This window comes from Monomorium pharaonis, chromosome 8 (genome assembly GCF_013373865.1).
Source record: "Monomorium pharaonis isolate MP-MQ-018 chromosome 8, ASM1337386v2, whole genome shotgun sequence".
NCBI classification, from domain to species: Eukaryota; Metazoa; Arthropoda; class Insecta; order Hymenoptera; family Formicidae; genus Monomorium; species Monomorium pharaonis.
The window spans coordinates 19,546,806-19,565,648 of NC_050474.1; the positions used below are offsets into that span (position 1 = coordinate 19,546,806).

The 18,843-nt window shown below is 43.3% G+C and overlaps 1 protein-coding gene across 2 annotated transcripts in view; it reads right to left on the bottom strand.

The window, feature by feature from the left end:
* LOC105838792 (dipeptidase 1) overlaps positions 1 to 18,843 on the bottom strand; it is an 84,232-nt gene that overhangs the window by 39,605 nt on the left and 25,784 nt on the right. For both annotated transcript variants that reach the window (XM_028190319.2, XM_028190318.2), the window contains exons 4-6: positions 13,912 to 14,044; positions 7,659 to 7,809; positions 3,257 to 3,326 (exon numbers count right to left, since the gene is read on the bottom strand). In XM_028190319.2, coding sequence (XP_028046120.1) covers positions 3,257 to 3,326; positions 7,659 to 7,809; positions 13,912 to 14,044 — 354 coding nt within the window. The remainder of the gene's footprint in view (positions 1 to 3,256; positions 3,327 to 7,658; positions 7,810 to 13,911; positions 14,045 to 18,843) is intronic.

The following is an 18,843-nucleotide window of genomic DNA, read 5'->3' on the forward strand; positions in this document are numbered from 1 at the left end:
TACATCTCGACGAGCGTTTGTATTGTGTCAGACACGCGACAAGAGTACGCGATAAATCTCTTTGTCCCAAAAGGATAAGGGTCGTCGCACCGTCGCGCCATTTCCATTGAATATTTGAGCAATTTCTACGTCCGCGGTTGGTGTATAGTTGTACCGCATCCCTAAAGTCATTCGCATGCGTCTTCAGCTGTCGAAAAACGCCCCTGGGATCGTCTGCGACTCTCTCCCTCTCTCTCTCTCTTTCTCTCGCTTCTGACCGTTTGCCGTGCATTGAAAAACGATGGATGATATCCGTCAGTACGGATAGGTGAACGCGCAATGGAAAAGATCGGCCTCGCTCTACACATAAAATATGAATGAGCTGGCAAGTGCATTTCTTGCAGGAAGAACTTGATAAAATTTCTCCGTCATCGTTCGCAACGACCGGCGCGTATTTTATTTCCGCATACAGACCTGCAGACCTGCAGACATGAATGGAATTAAGGAGAGTACAATTCTTTGAGTAGCAATTAAAACAGTGCTACAAGTATAAAAGAGTGTACTGCTCGAATGCAAAGCTTAAAAGTAAAATAAATATAAAGCGTGTGTGTAAAGTTTTTAGAGCCTCGGTGAAAAATGAGAGGAAAAAGATAAGCAGAAACGATTTATGATTTGATTAAACATCGTTTCTAACATCGGAATTCTATCGATAATGGAACAAGAGCTTAGGTAGCGCCCCGCACTCACCGGATGAAGTTCTTGGAGCTCTGTTTGAGCGTGCAACTAACAGCTCGAAGCATCACCTTGGTGCAAATTCAATTCCTCCTTGATCGGCAAGGACTTAACCGTACCACTGTCGCAAACACAATCAAAATTTCTGTTACGGAACATCTACGATGATTAAGACTGCGTAGAAATCGATTAATTGGAAACCGCGGCGAAAGTACTTTGGGCGAGATAAATGGATATCGAATTAATCGAGAATATAGAAATATAAAAAGAAACGATGCGACTAACTTACAGGCGTTTTCTTCGCCTCGGTCAATCGAATTGACGATGCCAATTTGCCGGCAAATTTAGTTCGCTTTTCGATAATCGAAATAAATTCAATGAGCCGCGCGGAGACAACATTAATGGCGCAAACGAAACTGGATCAATTACCGCAATTTCGCAACTTGGAAATGGCTGAGGAAAGTTTATTGTTACCGTTTCCTAAGCTCATCCGAATCGATGAAGACTGTCGACTGACATTCCTGTTGCTCAGACTATTCCCCAGCGTAAAGTTTCGCAACGACCCTTCTACGTGACACTTTCGCGAGAAACTTAAAGTTTGACAAGCGTAAGATATATCCTTGAAAGGTGAGAGGCGGCATTGCTCTTAAGTGATTGCTTAGGAATGAGGCGTCATCGTTTACGAACTGGACCGGTATTCGAAGTTAACCCTAAACTCAACGCGGGATATTACATTAGCGCCCGCGCAATTTGTCGTTAAAATTACCACTGTTTTAATCATCGTTCGACATTTTCGAGGGACAGCGCATCTTGCCGTTATTAAATGTAAATTCTCGCAATACACTTTCTCCGGTGGGATCTCGTAAAATGTTTTAATAAACTCCAGTTGTTCCAAATATATCTCAAAATATTCCCGGCCTTTATGAAGAGGACGTAATGCTCTTAAAGTTCTCGGGACGATGAAATTTACATATTAAAAGTTAAGTAGGTACTTTAACAGTAATGGACAGAGCTGGGCGTATCAGGGAGTTGGAGTGAATTTGGAAACGACCACTAATCCGTTGGACTAACCGTCCTTCGTCATGTAAGCGAACAATGGTGCCGTAGAACTTCGAAACATGCTCCATCCATTTTAGTAGTTTTCAGAGGATCAGCTCGATCGGTAGATTGTTCGGAATCTAGTTTCGCGAAAAGTTACCGTTGTTTTATAAACACTTTTAAAGTGTCAAAACATTGTAGATAATATTGCAGTGAATAATAACTTGTTTGCATGGAATATACAACGGTGATTCTATTTAAAGTATAATGTCAAACTAATCATGGTTTCTGTCTAATTTTCCATTAATGAGCTGCGATAGTCAGAATATAAAATACATCGCTTTAAACTTGCACAGCTTAGATCCTTTGCGTCCGCGCATTCCTTCCTTTGAAATATTTCGTCGGCTTATAACATTTTTTTAAATTAACAATTGTACTTTCATGTAAAATGTTATATGTACAATAAAAATCGCATTTTTATACACTTATAAAAATGTTGAAAATTAATTGAAACACAAACGATCCCCGTGGTATGATCGAAAGGGATCGAAAACAAAGATGTGCAATGTTTAATTTTGTCGTTCTTACGACTGAAACGTGCGATGCAACGAGACAATGGTATCAAAAGATTTGACGCTATTACCGTGCACACGTCGCCCCTTCTGCGAAATCACCGTAGCAATAAATTCGATACCACCGTTCCCGACGGATCCCCGATTGAACCAAAAACATTTCGGTTCCACTTTGGTGAAACCATTTTTCGTTTAAATTCTCATTGAAATCCGTATATTTATGGACGACACGTCGATACAAGCGGCGCAGAACGCACCAGATTTACGATTAAACTCTCAGTTGTGTATACGGCTGACGCGGGCGGTCACAAAATCGCTCGCAACGGGCAGAGAGCGGACAGAAAGTGTGTTTTAATTCTGTTTGACGCCATAATCGAACTTTAAAGTTGTTAATCCGGAAAATTTCGAGAGATTTGTTTCGAAAAGGAACGCAATCAAATCGTATTGCGCTCCCATATGCGAACACCTATGTTATTTTTTTTTTTTCAATTCCACTTTACGTACGGCTGCGCCATAAATAATAGCGAGCGGGATTGATAGCACTGGTTGCAATCTGCTTTTTTTTTTTACATCGCGTATATGACGAAGGGGAGACGTATGATAGTTTCGCGAAAATAATTTGATAGAGTGTGATAGATTTATAGAGGGATACGTACGTTCCGTGAAATCGTGCCCGATGCCATAATCGAGAACGCGTGTTTGTGGCTTTCCGCAAAGTCTAACGAGCTTCATCGGAAATTCAGAAGGAATGGAATATTACGAATATTATCGTTATATAATTAATAATAATAATTATTATTATATTATCGTTACACATAATATATTTTTGTTCAACGTTGGCTTTCCACGTCCTCGCAAATACAAGAAAAGCCGTGTAGCAACGCGTATCGAGGTATGATCTAGATTCTAGCAAATACTTTCTTCTTCGTACTCACCTTGCCGAAATTCGAGAGACCACCGATTTGAGGCACTTGACCGGGTTCGTCCGCCGTGCTGCAGTCTGCCCTAACGAACCAACAGGTCAGTAACTCAGTAGCTACAATCGTGAGTGTTATTGCGATAGAATTCCCTCTAATCACAGGTTTCCACGCCCCCATAATACTAACGATAACGGGCAATGGTATTATTCACAGGACATTAGCTCGCGGCGGGCCGCACAATGGCCGGCTCGCAATCATACCGCAACTAACTCGTTTCTATTCCAAATGATCTCGGGAATATTCCAGTACGCGCGACTTCATTAAATTTCCATTGCACAGCGACGTTCATTACTGATTGATTCAATTTGGTTTTTCGGACGAAAACGTAAGAATCTTTGATCGACATTCCCCCCTTTCGCATTTAAAAATTTCTATTTTAGAGGAAGGAAAATAGAAAATTTTTCATGCAGACAGATGACAGACGGATTTCATGTTTTCAAATGATTTAAGAGAGCGCCGGGTACTTTATAAAAACCTTATCTTTCGGCTTTGTTAAATACAGATCGATATGGACTGTCTGTGACGTACCGTTTGATCTGCCATTTGTGCGTACCTATTTCGGAATGATCACGATCGCCTCTTTACGGACCATTGATAGGATCGACCGTGTATTTTCTCGCGGCGTGATAATTGACTGGCTTTTATGCAAAAGTGACCGGTTTTCCGCCGATAAGAGGCAGGCTTCCCTCAGACGTCATTTTCATAACTTATACATGTCCTTCAGTCTCGCACGTCACATCGCGCTATCCCAATTCTCCCCCGGAGCACACAACTAATCGCGATAACAACCGTCTCTCTCCCTTCCCCGCGGGAAAGGGAGGGGGCGAGGGGGGAAAGTTAAATATCTTATGTAGATGGGATTATGCGAGACGTACGACGTGCTTTAGACGTCAGCTCGAGGACTCCGAGGATAATACCGCTGACAATCGTGCGCATTAGCGACGTATCCTCTAAGCTCGTCGCGAATAGAGCAATGATGCGGTGGCAGTAATGGTAGCGATAATCGATAACCGAGCCATAATCAGGGGAGAAAGAGGGGGCGCGTTCGCTACTACCGTCTCGACTCGAGGATCGGCTATACGCGAGTTTTAGCCGGATTTAATTGCGAGCGACGGCGACGGACACGCGCCATTAAATCTCGCGGCTTTCCCCTCTCGCGGCGGCGGCGGGCGTTCCGCTTTTCCGCGCCGCGCGGTCAATCGGAGCCGTATGTACACGTACACGCCGGTGGACGCCGTCGCCGAACTTAATCGCGCTGGACCACGGCGATCGGGCAGCTGTCGTGCCAAACGTGATCTCGCGGATTTATGGTCGCGCGTCCCTCCAGGCGACGGAGCAGGCGGCGCGGCTTTTTTTTTTTTTTTTCGTTTGTTCGTTTGACCGCGCGCACGCCGTCGTAATCGCCCTGTCTATCGTAAAATGCCTGGGTATCCCCCGGAATACGGACGCGAATAATATTGCTACAATATAACGTTAATCCGCGCGGGATTTATCGTGTTACACGCGAGATTTAATTGCAAAGCAACGGACGTGAGGCAAGGCAGGGACGCGTGAAATATAACGGGACGGCGCGTACCGCGCGCCGCCGTCGCGGAAATAAATCGCAGCCGATGCCCGACGACGCGCCTATTGTCGCCGATTTTTACCGAGCGTGTTTTATTACCGCGCCGCACGGTCGGTCCTCAGGTCCGTAAGGTTAAATATACCCGTGGAATACCCGTGGAAGCCGGACGGAGTTGATCGCTGTCTCGCGTGCTCCTCGTTGTACGTCGCGTAATGACGAAAGTATTATTCGACGAAATAGCCCGCGGTATTCTCTTTTATTCTCGGCCGTAAGGAAACACGGTTGATTTTAAAACACGACATTTTAATACAATTCAACGACATTTCGAATAATCGTGCCTTGTTTAAATTGCCTCTCGTAAATTACTCTTTGGATAATTTCAAACAGAACGAGTATGTAATGAGCGTGTTGTTTAATTGAGTGAAACGCGGAAATGCGTGAATTTAACTTGAACGTAATGTAATAAATAACAGTATTAGATTACGGGAGAATTTACGTAAAAACTTTCAAAATATTACCGTAACACGTTAATTAATCAGAGCCTCGGTGTCGATGGAAATCTTTATGGGATGGCGGAAAAGAAAATTCGGTAAGAAAAGCATAAATCCGTTCCGGCCGTACACGCGATAACGCGACGAAATTTATCTATAATGGAGCAACGCGATTCTTCATCGCGATGTCGTAAAACACAACGGCGATGCCATAAAATCGGAAGCCCGAAACCAGGAGGGACAGATCGATCAGGGCTCATCCCGCCCAGGAGGAACGGCGCGACGGAATGCGCGATACATCAGTTCGTTCGAAAAGCTTTCCTATCGCGTTCGTCTTGCAGCCGTCGAGGAGTTGTCTCGTAAAAGTTCGCCGCCGCTCGCGAATTTTCATTGTTTGTCGCAATATTTCGACGCTCCGTCTGCCGCGCGCGGCGCCAGCTGAGCCGCACGATCTGCGATCTTCACGTAATCCCGCATCCCGATATTTTCCCTATCCCAAAACGAAACAGCTCGACGTGCGGAACGCAAAAGATCGCTCTGAATTAAACACCACCGAGAGACAATATTGCATAATTAAATTTTGTAATTTCTTTGTTCCTAAGACATCGAAAACAGTTTTTTTTTCCTTTTTGGTGTGCCATCTTTTTAGATACACGGAGAGAACGGATGGTTTTGTTAATATTTAGTTAGATACAGATCAGAGAGTAATTCTGTTTAATGATTAAAATAATTATGAACGGCTGAGTGTCACGCTTGAGCTGCATAATTAATTTGGTGACAAAATTAGTTTCAGATCTGTAAATTTTTAGATAAGCCAAAAATTGTTTTTTTTTAACGTAAACGTTTATATATATAAATGCTAAATTTACTTTATTTATTAATATAAAATAATATACTAGTGCAACGAAATGATAATTGAATTTCTGCAGATAAATTAATGCTGTTTTTCCATACTTATTAATTTTTACTGTATTGAAAAATATTTGACCTTAGGCCGAAACATTCGCGAATTGCACATTCAAACTGTTTCTTTTAATATATTAATTAATTCTACACACCAGTAATAGCGTCTCACATTAGCAATTTGTTCGGTTCTTATTTACACTTGAAAATTGATTATTATTATTATTTATTTTGTAATTTAAAACTAATACTATCGTAAATTACTCGTGTTTTCTGGTAAATAGAATTTCAGAATTTTTTTTTACAACGCAATATCGTCCAATCGCTTTTAGTTGATTTTACAGAAATAAAAATTTTATGAAATAATCGAAATGTTTTTATGGAGTATGAAGAGCTGATGCAGGACGTCGGACGACCTGTATAATCTTTTGACACTGCCGTTATCGTTTTTTTTTTCTAATACGGCCGTGGCTTTGAGAGGCCACGGTAACACCGTAAAACTACGCTGTTCGTGAATTTTGCGGATTACCGCACAAACGCATCGCGGTAACGTTGATCTCTTACGGTCCACACGCGAACTATTATAGGAACTTTAATCCGTTTACGTTAAACGTTTTACTGTTCGCGTTCAAAGCGATAGCTTTTAATGCAGGAGAAATGAACGAAACTCTGTACGGCTTGAAATTACCGGCCGGGTGTTACGCTCTAGGCAACTATACGCGGATGAAAAGTCCTGCTTGCAAAAGGGAGGAAGGAGGGGGGAAGGGCACCGGCGATTACATCTGCCGCGATGACCGGCGTTATTGCGGCCCATTTTCAGTAGCCGGACGATAAAATTCTACGCTGCAACCGTTATTCACGCATCAACGCGTATCGGGTGATACATTCTGACCCCGACGTGGCCAGTCCATTGCGCGAAAGTTTCACGTTTTTTTCGCTGATGACTCTCTTTGCCGGCTATGCACGGATGCGGCGTTTAGATCTCTTTCGTAAACATAAAGCCCTAACTATGAATATTCCCGCAAAGATGTGCATTCCAAATGGAACGTATTCGAGATTCGACAGATCGATCTTAGCACCGGGAAGTCGCCGTACACAAGCAGCGAATAATCTTTCGCCTTAATCTGATCTCGTTTAGCGCTTTGATTTAAGCGAAATGGGTTGCAGCGCATTGCGCGCCAGCACTTTGCGGGGCATTTAATACGCGATTAAGGCTCGGGACTTGTGTACGCGGAGACCGCCAACGAAATTGCAGTTTGCGCGATACAAGGCGTAACGACCGGCGTAACGGCCGGCGTAACCGCGTTTTCCCTCTTTCGCCTCTCTCTTATCGGGGATCGCGCTTTAAAGGATCATCCGTTCATCACCGCCATTCTTATTTCTGCGCTGGCACACTCACCAAGGTGTGTTGCACGTGTGCGTGAGGGTGAGATACCTGGCGCCCAGCTCGTACAGCATCCTCAGGACCGCCAGACTCGCCCCGACGGCGTGGCCCCCCTCGACCCCTATCAGGCTCGCTAATCTAGCCTCCTTATGCGCCCTCTCGATACCTGAAATCATACATCATACGACTTACTTACTCCCTTTCTCCTCCCTGTCGTAGTTACTTATTCACGGGCAGCAGCGTAAATCTGGGGATCTCGGAGTTGAGGCCATTACAAACGCACCCCCGTGCCCCGAGCGCTGAATGGATTTGTATTACGTAAGCCCGATAACTTCAGGGAGGTGAATGTTTCGGACGTGCGCTCCAGACGCGCGGATAAACCACCCGCGTACAAATGCACTTTTAGCCCTCGCGGTCGTTTAACGTCGCGGGGAAGGCGAGCAATGGAACCGCAAAATTCACCGTCCCCCGTTACAGATTCGTACGCCGTCCATTAACTTTTCTCGGCAGAGTAATCTCGCTCTCGCGAGGTTGCGCACGTAACGTGGGTGACACGTGAATCTAATAACGACTGAAGAACGTCGTTACCAAGTTCCGGCCGTGCCTCCGATAAGTAATACCGATGGTAAGTGGATCTGCGAAGTTTGCAAATTCTCTTTGCGCGCGACATCGGAAAACAACGCTCCCGACGGACGTATGCGTCCCGAATTGCGTCCCGAGGCGAGAAAAAGTGCCGTCGATGGAAAATCTTTTAGGTAGACGCAGCCAACCCTCCACGTGTTCTCCCCTCCCTTTATTTTTCGCGCTTGGGCAATGCGACCGCGAATTATAATTAAGCGTGCTTATCCGATGTCTTCGATCTTCCGGAATTAATTAAATCCTTCAAATTGCCCGTGATTATCGGGAAGCGTCTCTCGTCGCGAGCGCGTTAATTACAGAATGCAAATAAAAGTTAATTAACCCACGGCGACGAGTGTACGACGCCCAAAGCCCCGAAATCCAAGACGATCGAAGGAGAAGCTTCAGCTTAGTCGGAGTCGCTTCTTAATCAGCCGGTAATCGGGGCATTTTGTCAGCGCTCCGCGAATTCGATCTGCGACGTTTAATCGAATTTCGACTCGGGGGCGAGATGTCTGGCCCGGCGGTATCGGGAAATCCAATTTCGCGGTCTGCGTTTTGCGGATTCGATTAAAATCGCGGGACCCCGTGGTCCAACGAGGGGGGGGGGGGGAGACACCATCAGAGGTGTCTTACTATCAATACGCTTGCGTAAAATCAACGCGGATACGATGATCGCGAGTAAATCATATTTATATTAATGCGAAGAATTCCACGTGCGAATTCTTACCGCGTTGCACTGCGGCATGTCGGCTTACGGCGGCTTACGGACGAGTTCGATAAAAGGGGGGAAAAAAGCGCGGTGTAATTTATCATCCAATTACAAAGAATTCCCGGCAGCTAGGTGGAAGTAATACACTTGACGCGAGGCGGCGGATTATCGCGCTTCTAAAAATATCGTTCCGCAGCGAGATAATATCACAAAAGCAGTAACTGGAATACATAATATCTGCGCCGCGCGTCGTTACGATGTATACCGGGGTGTATTTTTAATACGTTCAACGAGCCTACGCTATTGCGCATCGATCGAACGATCGGTAAATTGAAAAGCTCAATGCGGACCGAGCTTTTGCATAGAATAAATGATTTCGGAGATAAATTTTCAGTTTTACAATTTCAGAACGCTACGCATTTTAAATCGTTCGTAATTCATAATTATTACGTTGCTTAATAACAAAAAAGGAAGGGCACATAAAAAAATATATTTGCGTAAATTAAAAAGGAGCAAGAGCGCTGCTCCCGTGAGATTAAATTGTTCTCTTTTATCTCCTTTTTTTTATGCGAGCGACCCTTGCGGCGCGCTGGCATTGACGAATTATAATTTTGTTCCTACTTGCGAAAGTTTGTGAAACGAAAGTTCGTAAGTAGGAGAGTGCCTGTACTAGAATTTGCATACTTTTTATATGTATAATCCCGTTTTAGGGGTTGACAGATCGCGGCCACCATCTTTCAATAGAAAAACTTCTGACATGTCTATTTAAGAGCGCTTTAGCTCTGACTCCTTCGACAAGTTCGTCGACGAGAGTCTCTCCCTCCCTCTCTCTCTCTCTCTCTCTCTCTCTCTCTTTACATTTCTCGTCTCTGTCTTGTAAACGGCGAAAAAGCTTAACATTAACGATGCAACTGCGTTTTCACGTCGTCCGAAATATACAAATTGCGCGCGTCACGCCGATCGAACGTCGCGTTTGTCGCGACGTTAATTTTTCCACGTTGACGTGACCCGGTGATTACGTTGTATTACGGCCGCTCTAATGGACGTACCGGCGAAAGAGGAGTGACGCGAATAAAACGCGTGCTGTCGATGGCCCCCCCCCTCCTCCTCCCTGATTTAGTGCGCCCCGCGCGATTTATACTTTCGCGCCCGCCCGCACGTAACGCTGATACATTTGATCCTGCGCGAGAGTGTATCGGTATTATACGGGCCTGTCCCCCCGGCACGTACCCGTTTGCACGTATATACCCCCGGCACGAAGTGCATGCGAATGTATGTATGTATACGTACGTGCCCGCGCGCGTACATGTATGCGTATATACCAAGACCAGCGTCCCGACATTATCGGGAGGAGCTACTGCGGGGGCTCCATGGTTTCAGAACATTCTTCCATTCCTCGTGGAATTTCTCATCTTCCGCGTTCTAGCGGCGCCCTTTCTTCCATCTGGCAGATTGCTTCCCCGAAGTGCTATATTTTGTACTTTCTCGCTCGCCTCCTCGCCTCCCCCCCCCTCCCCTCCGTGCTCTCCTTTGCCCTCCCTTCCCCCCGCCGCTCCTTTCTCCAGGCCAGGAGGGAAGAGATAACCGCCGCCACCGTGTGTGTAACGTGCATGAAATTTGCATATTTTTAAAAAGAACGGGCGCGCGCGGTTTGCTCCACGGTGACGCGCGATCGTTTGTCTTTCCATCAACAACTCGCGTATAATGTACTGTACGCGAGGCAGAGCGAGGGCGATGACGCTTCCCCCTCTCTTCGGGAAAAATGTGGCGGATCGGGGGCGAGTCGCGCGTGTTCGAGGAGGGTCGAAGTGCAGACGACGGAATGCGAATGCAGTTCCGAAAAATTAAACGAGAGACCCCCTTTTTTCTCATCTCTCCGTACGAGGCGGACCGCGCTCGTAGGCGGAGCGTGCGAAATTGTTTTCCCTCGGATTCGACACTCGAAAATGTTGCGGAAGACAACGTGCGCGCCGGAAATTACGACGGGGCGCGTCCTCCGCGTCATTCTCCGAGGATCTGCCTTGGTCCTTTTAATCATCGCGGCGAAAAGAGGAGGAAAAAAATTCCTCCGCGGACACGAGGAATACGGTGCGGACGGTGTCTGTCGGTTTCGTACAATCAGCTGTCCGTATGTACGTATGCGTATTTTATGTTCATTTACATATGCATGTGCACGGCGACATGCAGTCGTCGTCGTCGTCGACATTCGGGGTTATCGAACGGCGGGAAGGGCGCGCACGTATGTACGCCGTCGGTCGGTAGCGCTGGACCGACATTTTTCCATTTCGCTCGGAATTTGCCATCCGGCACGTCTCTCCACCTCGTGTTCCATCATCTTCCCATCGGATTTGCGTTACGCTTAGACAGCCGCGCATTGTGACAGCGGGGACAGCGAAATCCAGCGGCAAATATTTGCTCACCAAATATAGGAAATTTTCTAGGAATTCGCCGGGCCGCGCGTCCTCCCCGTAAAATAAGACGCATTAAAAATAACAAAACGGAGAGAGGAAGGTGGGGAAGGGAGTGAGGGAAGACAATTTTTTCCCCGAGAATGACGGAAACGCCAGGGAAGGAACAATAGCGACCGAGAGAAGCGGCGAGAAGCATGGTAGGAATCTTCTTGTTATTTATTAAAAGCGAAAAAGAATTCGACACATTCCATCCGACATATTCTATTCAGGAATCCGCGGAATTTTCTATATCAGATAATCCCCAATCTATATTTAGCAAGGTGTGCCGTGCTTCAATCAACTTCGCTTCAAACTTCTTCGAATAACTCCTCCTCTCTGTCGGGGGTTTCGTTGAATAAATATCGTAAAACGTTTAATATCTAATGCGATACGTCGATACCGCTTAATTTCGTACTCTGGTTGAAATATTCATTTTATTGCCCCCGAGGCTGTAATTTTTATTTGTATTACGCTCGCAGAGAAGCAGAAGCGTAAGGACCCATTTCATCAAACTTGATCAACTTCTCCTTACGCGGATCCGACTTTTCTTAGAAATGCACACGACAAATACAAAGTCAATCGATAAAGCGGCGCTATTTATCGGGAGTATCCGTTCTTCTTCTTGTGTTTCTACAGATTTATCACGTTGTAATCGCCATTGTCATCGACTTTTTCTCTCCTTTCTTTCATCGATCCCACGATTTTTGCACTTAAAGGAAAATCTGTCGAAACCTCGCGTTCACGACACGATAATGGTTGCTATTGAAACATTATGATTATAGCTGTAGAAATAAACGTAATAAATATCTTTAGGGCAGTTTTTTTAATTACATGGCGTTATTGCCAAATCATCATAAAACTGAGAAAAATATGACATAAACGTTTACAAAAATTTCTAAAACGAGAATAAGTCATACAGACTTTTATCTTTTTCTAATTATTCCTTTTATTCAAAAATGTTAAGACCGACATCTGGCTTTTTTGCAAAAATAGTAAACTAATATTACTGTATATTCAATTTTTTATAAAGAAATGCGAAATGAAAAAGTGCAATAACTACAATGATTTGTTATTGCAATATACCCATAACGAATATGGAGTAAAGTGGGATAACGCACAAATGTAATTTTTGGAACCCACCGTCGAAATGCTACGTTATATTTTTATCAATTTAAATTGGATTATAGTCAGATTTTTTTATATGAGTTCAATAAATTTGTTCTGCGCTACGCGAGAGACTCGATTCTCTGTGCGGGAATTTCGCTTTTAAATATAGAGGAGAACTGATGCGAGAGAAAGGTTTTCCCCGGATCGATCTTATTACGCTCTCGTTTTTTTTTCATCCCCAATCCTTTAGTGGAACATCGCACTTGGAAAACTCGACTGTTCATCGACGGATCGCGTCCTGAAATGGATTCGACGAAGTCGAAAGATGCTTCTTACATTGGAAAAGCGATTGCTCGTTTTCTGGATCGCGCTTCTTCCTCGCAGTCTAAAGTGCATTCTAAATTTTTGACAGAGAGAGAGAGAGAGAGAGAGAGAGGGAGGAGGGGAGGGACCGGGTAGCGAAGATGACGACAGGATATGAGAACGAAGCGCGAGATGGAAAATGACGATTCTCGCCGAGGGATTTCGAATATGTCGGGAACTCGAAGCGAGGAATAGATAACACGATTCGACAATGAAAATTTAATGCCAGATAGCGATTCGCCGGCTCGAGACGCGCCGTCGGGACGTAGCACGAACATGTGCTGTAGACGACACATATTTCCGGAAGCGACATTTTCAGTTATGTTTTTATTTTCGCGAATATCCATCAGCATGCGAAACACGCGAGACACGGAGATTACGGGAAAAGGTCGGCGCGGAGCGCGGACGCGGATAACGGCCGGGGCAAAAAATTTCATGGCACGGATCTAAAAAAAATCTGTTTGCACCGAGGGGAAGGTCCACACTGTGGACTTTATAACTTTAAACATTAGCCCCCGGGTCTGTAGGGAAGAGTAGATTGATATAGCGAGCAATTATGCAAGATTGATCCTGCGCCGAGTAACACATTAATCTCCGAGCGAAACTCGGATTATCAAGTAATATGGCTGGCATTAAAGGGTTAAGTGGAATTATTCGTTGTAATTTGAAGTGGATAAATTTTCCGTCGAGTGAAAAATAGCGAGTATTTTAAATTGATGGCTCTGGAAAGTTCTCCCGGACGGTCTCGTCGTTCACATATTTTTCTGGGCGGCGAAGTGCCGACCGAGAGACTCGGGGCTCAATCGAAAGTATTCCAAGTATCGAGCGGAGGTCGAATCGAGAACCTGGCCGTACGCCAAATGTATATCGTGGCGGGGGGAGGGGGTGGGGGCGAAGGGGCGAATTTTCATTCTTCCCGAGTCGCGATGCATTTAATGTTTCGGAGCTAATATTTTATGCATTCCTGATTTCGCCGCCGCATTCATGAGCGCGTAAACGCGCGGACGAAAGTACGAACCTTCCGCCGTGGTAACGAGGACCATACTGTCCGAGTGCTTGTTGACCAGTCGGCGAATGAGATCAATCTGTTCCAGGGCCAACTGCACCGAGTCGAGATGCTGCGACGAGCAGGGCACGTACGCGGACCAGAACTGCAACAGAAAAAACACGGAGAGTGTTACGTAAGTTAAATCGCACTTGTTAATTTATTGCTTGATTTGTAGACGCGGTCGAGCGGGGTTTCTCGTTTGTTTGTTCGTTTTTTTTTTTAATATTTAACGCGCAAAGATCGAGTATCGATATTTTATTCTAATTTATAAATAACGGGCAAATATAAACGCAAAATTGATTATTATTTAATTATTTCGAAAATATGGAAATTTTACTCTTTGATGAACTTTATGGAATTTATCATGTTAATGGATATATTATGACGATATTGTAATGTAAAGTAGGCTGTTCTTATGCTAAAGCCGAAATCGATAAAAATGTCGCGATTTATTGCAAGGGATTACCTTTTATTCAATATTGGCCCGCGGGCTTACTCGCGTTTAAAACACGATAGCATTAATCGCATTCGTATTCTAATTACGAGATATTTCTGACACACATAATGCTCCGCTTTAATCCAGCATCTGATAACGCTAGGTATAATTAAATGCGTATTACGTATAGTCTGCAAACGTGCGGGAGTTATTTGCATTTTAAATAGCCGGCGTAGTATCGGCGACGATCGTAAATAACGAGAGAGAAAATCTTTAAGAGTCCCGTTTGCGATGCATTATCGAAGCAAAAATAATTTCTATGTACTGAACGCGCTGTCTCCCTTAAGGTTACGTTCCGTGCACGACGTGTACTTGGCGTCGCGAACGTAACAATGTGACTTCGAGAGAAAAAAAAAAAGGGCACGCGATGCCGGAATCGCGATTTCCCCGTCCGCGTGTCACGCGAGATCGTCGTACGGCGATATAATTAGTTTCTCGTATTCGTTACGACATTCGTTTGACATTAAGAAATTTATGCGCATATTTTAGACATATTTCTCATTCGTAGTCTAAACAACCTGGTAATTAGATTTCTTTCCCACAACGCGCTTCACTGTGTCCGTGCACATCATACTTTTCTCGAGGAAAACGAGAAAACGCGGTTAACCCCGTTGTACAGATCCATTTAACTCAAAACGCGTATTTTTTTTTATTTTTTTTTTACTTAAAAACTTTTTTCCTTCGGTCTCGTCTGTTAATATGTTTCTTCTGTAAAAATGTGCTCTTTTGCTCTTCAGAGCACTGCAATCATAAACGATATGACAACAGCGTAGGAAATTTGAACAGAACGGCAGGGCGAAGTTAATAAATTCTTATCAAGAGACTTTCTGCTGGCTGATGTTCCATCAGGCGACACCGTCGGAACTTGGAAATGAGAAACATTAAGTTCTTGCGCCCGGACGGAACCGAGGCCGAGGTGTCTTACTTTGGCGCGAATTTTCCGCATTATGCACAAGTGCGCGCATCGCGCGTCGTCGTCGTCGTCGTTGTCGGCGGGCGGGAGAAGTTTTATTTAACAACGCGGTCAAAATTTATGCCCGAGGCGTGAGGTTACCGTCGCGGTGTCGTAAATCAACGTGCACGGAGGCACTTCCGGTTTTTCTTGTCCTCCCCCGTCCTGCAGGGCTTCGATGTCTGCCGCCGACAGAAATTGCGCCCCTTCGCGAGAGAGTCGCGCAACGCTAATAGTGACGGGCTTTAATCGCGCACGATGCCAGCGGCGTCTTAATTACGTTTCAGGACGCGTCCGTATTTCGAATACTTTGGCGTCTTTTCTCCGCGGAGACGGCTAATTGCGACGAGTAAATAATTCAACGGTAGCAACGGAAAGTTCGGGCTTAGGCTCGCGGTTTAATGCCGGCACGCCAAACGGATACGGCAAAGTACGTGAGCCTCTAGCTCTAACTTCTAATTACTTTCGTATATAACTAGATAACTTGTAGCCACAGCGGTATGAGATCGAGAAAGGAAGAAAGACTTGTATTTATCGAGAGAGCGATACTCATTTGACGAACGTATTACCGCTGGAATTATTTGTTAGTGGAAACATTATGTTGATGTTTCATGGATTTTCTTATTTACTCCGTTTATATGTGACATGCGGAGACAGATACATTTGCACGCAAACGGCGACTGTTCCGGATTCGCGGTTATCAGCAATCTCAATTTCAGACGTGAATTCTTAATTTCAACTGTGGAAGAAACGTGATTCCACGAGATTATAAGAACGGAGCTACTGTAATCTTGCATCGGAGAAAATGCAGGGATATCAAGCGGAGTATACTGACATCTGTATTAGCGCACAATCGCCCCTCGCCCGTTCTCCCTCCCTCTCTCCGTCTTTTGGTCATTGTAAGGAAGCAGTTACTGCGGCATTTTAGGTCAGACGTTCACAGAACGTGCCTCGGTACATGTGAGCGCGCGTGCGTGTGTGATGTATACGTGAGACTTCTTTTTCCTTTCCGCACCTTGCCAGTTGAGCTCCCGCACAAGAACGAGCAGTAGTCACGGCGAGTTTTAGGTCAGACGTTCAGTAGAAATACCTCTCGCTCTCTTGCCCGTGTATGGAAACGTGTCGCGTCTGCGATTCCACTTAAAGGCGAGCTGCGGCTGCGAGGGCCGTCCCTCTTATGTACGTTTTAGCAATTTTGTGGCTGTACGAGCTGTGGCTGATGCGAACCTAGAACTATTAAGTCCGGCCGTTTTAACTTACCCTGTAAGAGACCCACTTCGCGAAGAACCTTCGAGAATCGACTTAAAAAATTGCTTTGTTTTTCATCGCGTTACTTTTATTCTCACGACTAACGTCGTGTAAATTTTAAACGTGTCCTGCGTTCGTTCAGATGTTGCTTATCTCGATTTCTCGAAACGTACCGCAATTTGGCACATCATTCTTCTCTTTCTTCTTCATACAAGTTTTAAATAATTATTGTACAAGTTTGATTAACATTTAAAATTCTATACAATCTTGATGGCTTTTAAAGAAGATTAATAGTTGTACCTCGTGTAAAATTTTTAGAAGATTTGTAATACCTTGGGAAGTTTTAAATTAAAAATTTTGGGGAAATCATAAAAATTATATGGACATTTAAGCAACATTATTTATTGCAAATGTTAAATTAGTTAAATATTATTAAATTATAAAACGTAATTTTATTAACATAAAATATAAGTTTAATTAAACTCTAATATTTTTGCACATTTTGGTTATTAAAAAAGTATAAACCTAAAAATAATAAATTTCCTCACATTTTCTCTGATATTTCAGATTCTTTAAAATTTAAAAATTTTCTAGATTTTCTGAATATTGAAAGTTATAAAATTATAAAAGCTTTTAAAGAATTTCTCTGCTTTTTTTAGAAATAATATTAGAAATACGAAAAATATGACATTTTTGTTATATGTTCAAAATAATTTAAAGTGCTTGTTTAGTCTTTATATTGCAAAATATCATAATATTAACTACATTTCGATAAATTCGGTAACATTTTGATAAATACAATTGCGATGAAATACTTATAAAAAAGTAACGATTGGCCATTTGTATAGGAATTCAAAATAAATCTGAGTAACAAAATGCTTGCATATTTTAATAATAATATTTTAATATCCAAAAAATCGATCACATGAGCTACTCACTCTCTCTATCGTTCGGGCTTTTTAGACAAAAGATAATGACACTAAAGAAATTTGAAGCAAAAATTGGCAATTAAAATTTTTCGCGTTTAAATATCTGATCAATACGCAGAAGACAATTACATTTTTATTGTCATTCGTTCAATTATTGAATATGAAAATATATAATAAGAGATCGGGACAATAATGGAAATTCAATTTACTCGTGGCCATAAAAAAAAGGAAATGAAAATCGTGTTTTGCCGTTGGCGTTCCATCTTCCATCGATCTCTCTCTCTCTCTCTCTCCCTCTCTCTCTCGCTCGCTCCGTACCTAAAATTCCGAAACAACCACGCGAGACTTAAATTTCCTCCCGTCCGTACGAATTGCTTCTCTCGCGACGAAGTCGCCGAAAGTGTAACGCAAATTCCCACCGAGAATCCACCGACGCGATAAATCGAGGAGCCCCGACTCATCTCAAGTTGGAATGCACTTTCGCGATTTGTGATGTGTCGGAAGTGCCGAAGGTTTCTCGAGATAGACAGCCGGAGGGTTCAAACGAAAGTACTTGTCACACATATTCTTTGAATCTCGCGCGATGCGCCGGTGTACTATACGTGAGAATGTACAGTGAGATGTTTTGATTCTCTTTTATACGAGAAATGGCCTCTTTAAATAAATAAGACTTGACGCGAGAAATGGAAAAGTGCTGTGCACGAAAACTAATAGATTTTATTATATAATAATAATCTAACGTAGTTTTTAATAACGATTATTTCATTTAAATGACAAAAAAGTGCAATTTTTCAAGCGAATCTCGCCTAACAATATTTTCATATTAGTTATAATATATTTTTTCAGTTCTATAAACTGCATGTTGTCTTAGTGACATTTTTTGTAACAAATTACAATTTTTTAAAATGTGTTGTCATTAAATCTGATTATTAATTTGAAATTATTTTTAGCTTTAGTTTACAATTGCGTTTTAAGTCTGACAAGCATATATTTGTATGCAGATTTTATAATTGAAAAAAATATATTTAACAATCGATATAAAAGTGTAATTAATCAAAGATCTGCTTTGATCGGAGAAATGACACTTTTTCTCTAATTTACCTAATTTATTATTGCATATGTAATTTAATTATTATTTAATAACGAAATGTTAACGTTGTAACGGCAAAATCTAAGTTTGTTTTGTCGCGCGTTTGATCGAGAAAGCGATCGTCGTATGAAAGGATGGAAAATCTGGTCTATACCATGTAAGATTCTATGTAAGTCGACGGCACGAT